The sequence below is a fragment of the Sapajus apella genome, unplaced genomic scaffold (assembly GCF_009761245.1).
Source record: "Sapajus apella isolate SASKATOON/1434 unplaced genomic scaffold, GSC_monkey_1.0 scaffold69, whole genome shotgun sequence".
Classification (NCBI taxonomy): domain Eukaryota; kingdom Metazoa; phylum Chordata; class Mammalia; order Primates; family Cebidae; genus Sapajus; species Sapajus apella.
Window position 1 is genome coordinate 10978391 of NW_022437009.1, and position 6127 is coordinate 10984517.

General features: G+C 45.7%; 1 protein-coding gene across 1 annotated transcript in view; it reads left to right on the forward strand.

The window, feature by feature from the left end:
• Window positions 1-3183: 3183 nt before the first annotated feature.
• Window positions 3184-6127, forward strand: part of TAF13 (TATA-box binding protein associated factor 13) — a 16870-nt gene continuing 13926 nt past the window's right edge. The window contains exons 1-2 of the mRNA XM_032249891.1: window positions 3184-3292; window positions 4776-4854. Of these exons, the coding sequence (XP_032105782.1) occupies window positions 3266-3292; window positions 4776-4854 (106 nt within the window). The 5' untranslated portion in view covers window positions 3184-3265. The remainder of the gene's footprint in view (window positions 3293-4775; window positions 4855-6127) is intronic.

Below are 6127 nucleotides of genomic sequence, written 5' to 3' on the forward strand. Positions count from 1 at the left end.
CTTTTTTTTTTTGAGAAGGAGTTTCGCTCTTGTTACCCAGGCTGGAGTGCAATGGCGCGATCTCGGCTCACCGCAACCTCCGCCTCCTGGGTTCAGGCAATTCTCCTGCCTCAGCCTCCTGAGTAGCTGGGATTACAGGCACGCACCACCATGCCCAGCTAATTTTTTGTATTTTTAGTAGAGACGGAGTTTCACCATGTTGACCAGGATGGTCTCGATCTCTTGACCTCGTGATCCACCCGCCTCGGCCTCCCAAAGTGCTGGGAACAGGCGTAAGCCACTGAGCCCAGCCCCCTAGTGGCCCTTTTTTTTACTGACTTCTAGTGAATAGAATAGGGCAGAAATGATGGGATGTCACTTCCAAAATTTGGTAACAAAAAACCTGTGAGTTCTGTCTTTTGGGTTCTCTCACTTGTCTCCTCTGGAGGAAGGCAGCTGGCACATTGTGAGCTGCCCTATGGAGAGGCCTATGTGGCAAGGAACAGAGGGAGGCCTCTGGGCAACATCCAGTAAAGAACTGAGGCCTTTAGTCCAACAACCTGGAGGAACTGAAACCTCCAGCAACCTGTGAGTGACTGGCAAATCCTCCTCCATCAACACTTTGGGTATGACTGCAGCCCCAGCCAACATCCTGACTGCAACAGGAGGGACCTTGAGCCACAGGCACCCAGCTAAATTGCATCCACTCTGCTGACCCACAGAAACTGTGTGATAATTTTTTTTTTTTTAGATGGAGTTTTGCTCTTGTTGCCCAGGCTGGAGTGCAATGGTGTGATCTCTGCTCACTGCAACCTCTGCCTCCCGGGTTCAAGTGATTCTCTTGTCTCAGTAACCGTAATCCTAAGCAGCTGGGATTACAGGCATGTACCACCATGCTCAGCGAATTTTTTGTTGTTGATTTTTAGTAGAGACGGGGTTTCTCCACGTTGGTCAGGCTGGTCTCAAACTCCAGACTTCAGGTGTTCTGCCCACCTTGGCCTCCCAAAGTGCTGGGACAGGCATGAACCATCGCATCCGGCCGATAAATATTTGTTTTCTTTCTTTCTTTTTTTTTTTTTTAAGACGGGGTTTCACCATGTTGGTCAGGCTGGTCTTGAACTCCCGACCTCAGGTGATCCACCCGCCTTGGCCTCCAAAGTGCTTGGATTACAGGCATGAGCCACCACGCCCTGCCAAATATTTGTTTTAAGCTACTAAGTTTCGGACTAATTTGTTACACAGCAATAATAACTAATATATCTATTCACATAATTTTTAAAATAATATAGTACCCTAACTGGATCCAGTGATCCAGTGTCCTGGAGGTCAGGCATAAAGGTAACATAAAGTAAAGTGAAAATAGTAACATATAATTCAATATGTAAATGCTCAGGTATGATGGCACTAGGGGTATAATGAAGATTTCAGATGCTTGTACCTACATGTAGAATCATGTTGAATGCAGACCAATTTGGGTGAGTATTGTCGATCTAAAAGGAAGACGCTGAGGCAAAATTAATATAAAAAGAGCTTATTTGGGCCAAACTTGAGGATTGCAACTCTGCAGCATAAAGTTGCCCTGAATATACACTCTAAGATTAGCAGCAGGTACAAGTGGATTTTTAAAGGAAAAGAATGAGGACATGGAGTTGGCTGATACAAAGTTGTCTTTCAGGAATTCTCATTGGCTCACAGAAATAACATTGATTAGTGACTGGCTAAACATTATCAAGCTATAATGTATGGGATATAGTGTCTGGTGGGGCATAATTAGGCTAATTTATAACTAATATTTGTGGCAATAGCAAGCAGTTTTGAGACTTTAATACATAGTTCAAAAGGCGGCAAGCAGGATGTGACTGCCTCTCATTTTAATGCCTCTCTGGGCCTAATAATTTTAAAAGACTCACATTCCTTAAATAAAAGTTATTTTTTTCAGTATTCACTATTCAAATTATTACAAGTGATGTGCTTTTGGTGACGTTATTTCCTGAAATGATACACAGCTCTTAATGAATTCCAAACAAAACAAAATACAATTATTATTCAATTTTGGGGTAATAACATTCCCAGAAAATTCAATGTACATTAAAAGCATGGGAAAATGCTTTGTGTTTATTAACAAAGATAGGCTCAAGTCTCAGGACCTTTCACCCACGGAATGTTCAGCAGGACATTCAGAAATCGTGTGTATTACGGGATTTTCTTTATGTAGCATCATCTGTTACACTGCAGGACATTTATTTTATATACCTAGCTCTGGCCTTCCAATGCCTGTGGTTTTCCCAACCATTGTTCCTACCAAAAGCATTCCCTGGCGGGCACGGTGGGCTCACACTTGTAATCTCAGCTCTTTGGGAGGCCGAAGGGGACAGATCGTTTGAGGTCAGGAGTTCCAGACTAGCCTGGGCAATGTGGCGAAACCCCATCTCTACTAAAAATACAAAATTTATGGTGGTGTGCGCCTGTAATCCCAGCTACTCCGAGGCTGACGTGGGAGGATGGCTTGAGCCCAGCAGGTCGAGGCTGCGGTGAACCCTGATAACGCCACTTTATTCCAGCTTGGGGAACAGAGTGAGGATCGGTCTCAAAAAAAACAAAAAGAAGGCTGAGCATGGCTGCGCACGCTTGTAATCCCAGCTACTCGAAAGGCTGAGGCAGAAGAATCCCTTGAATCCGAGAAGCGGAGGTTGCAGTTAGCCGAGATCGCACCATTGCACTCCAGCCTGGGCGATAAATGGAGACTCAGTCTCAAAAAACAACAACGACAACAAAACAAAAACCCAACCTTCACGAAATTTTAGATGCTGAGTCTCAGGACACCATGTCTTGGATATTAGTGGTGAAGGGCAATATCCCCAACAATTAACACAGTGCTTAGAAACACTGGCACCACAAATCTTTAAAATGATTTAAAAGCATTTACATCAGATAAAGGACCGCTGGCTAGCCCTCCAATGATCCTTAGCTTCGCAGTCCCGAAACAGGAAGCCGTGATTCAATATGCAGTAGCAAACCTAGGATGACGAGATACTCGCCACCTAGCCCATAATTTTCTTTCTTTGTTAGTATTCAATTCCTTCGGGATTACAAGGAGGAGCTCCGTTCTCCTCCGCTGAGGACTCTCATTTCCTCCGCTAGGACGGAGCGCCAGCGTCCCCAGCTCATGGGCGCAGCCAGCTAGGCCCCTCCCCGACTCCTCGCGTCACCGGAAGTGAGGTAGCGGAAGTAGTATAACCTGCTTGGAGCCTGCCGGCGGGGCGCGGTGGGTTGGCGGGCTAGTGGGATGGCAGATGAGGAAGAGGACCCTACCGTGAGTGACCCTCTCTGTCCCAAACCTCTCTTTTCATCACTCCCTCGGGCTCAGTAGTGGAGGCAGAGTTCAGGATCGGATCTGCTTGCCTTACTGAATTCGGCCGACAGATTTAGGGGACTTCACGCCCTAAGGATTGATCATTTTAGAAAGTGGGGAAAGACGTGAAGGAAGAGGTTTTGTGACCTCTTTCCCCTTGATTTTGGTCTGTATTTGCCAAACACTGTTTGAAACACCTACAGAATCATCAAAGGTCAAAACTAACATCTGTTAGCGCTCACTATCAACCAACAGTTCAATTGCAAACAAAACAGTACTTATTGTGAAGTAATGGGAAAAGAATGCATTGAAAGTCAGAGAGTCAGGATTTCAAAATCTCCATTCTCTGAGCCATTTATTTAACTTTGAACATCAGTTCTCTTGTTATAAAATAGGGTTACGGGCTTACTTAAGGAACGTTTTCAGCACTGTATAAACAAATGCTTAGTAAATATTAGTTTTGCTTACTACGGGAAGGTAGAATTTGATTCAGTATCAACTGTTTAACATAACATTTTCTAGCAATAGACCATCTTGGCTGGTTAAAATAAACCCTATGATCCTGGCGCGGTGGCTCATGCCTGTAATCACAACACTTTGGGATGCCAAGGCGGGCGGATAATCTGAGGTCGGGAGTTCGAGACCAGCCTGACCAACATGGAGAAACCCCATATCTACTAAATATACAAAATTAGCCAGGCGTGGTGACGCATACCTGTAATCTCAGCTACTGGGGAGGCTGAGGCAGGATAATTGCTTGACCCCGGGAGGCAGAGGTTGCAGTGCGCCTAGATCGTGCCATCACACTCCAGCCTGGGCAACAAGAGCGAAACTCCGTCTCAAAATAAATAATAAAACCTATGGTCATTAGAACTCTTACACGTAGAAGCAGTAGGATTTTTTGTTTTTGTTTTTTTTTAGGCAGAGTCTTGCCCTGTTGCCCACGCTGAATTGTAGTGATGCGATCTCGGCTCAATGCAACCTCCGTCTCCTGGGTTCAAGCGATTCTCCTGCCTCAGCTTCCCGAGTAGCTGGGATTATAGGTGCACACCACCATGCCCAGCTAATTTTTTGAATTTTTAGTAGAGATGGGGTTTCTCCATGTTGGTCAAGCTGGTCTCAAACTCCCAGCCTCGTGATCCACCTGCCTCGGCCTCCCAAAGTGCTGGGATTGCAGGCATGAGCCACTGCACATGGCCGCAGTAGGATTATTTGTTAGGAACGTTGTAGAAGCCCTATCTATCTAGTCCAACTTGGATGGGTTGGAAGTTGGACTAGGTAGAGAGGTCCCTTCAGCGTTGACATTTCTTTTTTTTTTCTTTTTTATTTTGCTGCTTCCTTTAGGCTTTCTGTCCTGTCGAAAAGAAAAAAAAATTGTTAATTATTAAAATAGCAAATGCAATGCAATCACTTGACATTTTTATATATACATTTTAACTTTTAGTTTGAAGAAGAAAATGAAGAAATTGGAGGAGGTGCAGAAGGTGGACAGGGTAAAAGAAAGAGGCTTTTTTCTAAAGAATGTAAGTAGTATTTGACAATGATTTTGTTATAGATGATGAAAACTCTTGGACATGCCCTTTCAAAGTAGATTTATTGCTTTGAATGTTTCCCTGTAGGGACAATATTCTCAGACTTGCCTATAAAATTCTGTTTAACTTTTCAATCAGATAGTACCGATCCTAACCAATTTTGTGTGTGTGTGTGTGTGTGTGTGTGTGTGTGTGTGTGTGTTTTATAAATGGCTTTTTAAGTGAGCAGATGTAGTTAGTGTTTTAATTTAGGGCAGAAGAACATGTTTCCATTAGTTTTCCTCTGCCTTTACAGCAGTAAAAAAGGAGACTCCTGGCCGGGCGTGGTGGCTCAAGCCTGTAATCCCAGCACTTTGGGAGGCCGAGGCGGGTGGATCACGAGGTCAAGAGATCGAGACCACCCTGGTCAACATGGTGAAACCCCGTCTCTACCAAAAATACAAAAAATCAGCTGGGCATGGTGGTGCATACCTGTAATCCCAGCTACTCAGGAGGCTGAGGCAGGAGAATTGCCTGAACCCAGGAGGCGGAGGTTGCGGTGAGCCAAGATTGCGCCATTGCACTCCAGCCTGGGTAACATGAGTAAAACTCTGCCTCAAAAAAAAAAAAAAAAAAGGAGACTCCTTTGACTGTAAGCCACAGGTAATAATGGATCCTGGAACAGGTGTTGAGAGGGGAATAGCAAGTGAGTTAGGGCTTGGGGCTTTGGACTAAGGCCATGAACAAAGGAAGAAAGTGGTGAACAGCTGGGTGCAGTGGCTCACTCCTGTAGTCCCAGCACTTTGGGAGGCTGAGGCAGGCAGATCACTTGGGATCAGGGGTTTGAGATCAGTGTGGCCAACATGATAAAACTCCCTCTTGCCGGGCGCGGTGGCTCACGCCTGTAATCCAAGCACTTTGGAGGCCAAGGAGGGTGGATCACCTGAGGTCGGGAGTTCAAGACCAGCCTGGCCAACATGGTGAAACCCTGTCTTAAAAAAATAATTAAGGGCCGGGCGCGGTGGCTCAAGCCTGTAATCCCAGCACTTTGGGAGGCTGAGGCGGGCGGATCACAAGGTCAAGAGATCAAGACCATCCTGGTCAACATGGTGAAACCCCGTCTCTACTAAAGCTACAAAAAATTAGCTGGGCATGGTGGTGCGTGCCTGTAATCCCAGCTACTCAGGAGGCTGAGGCAGGAGAATTGCCTGAACCCAGGAGGCGGAGGTTGCGGTGAGCCGAGATCGCGCCATTGCACTCCAGCCTGGGTAACAAGAGCGAAACT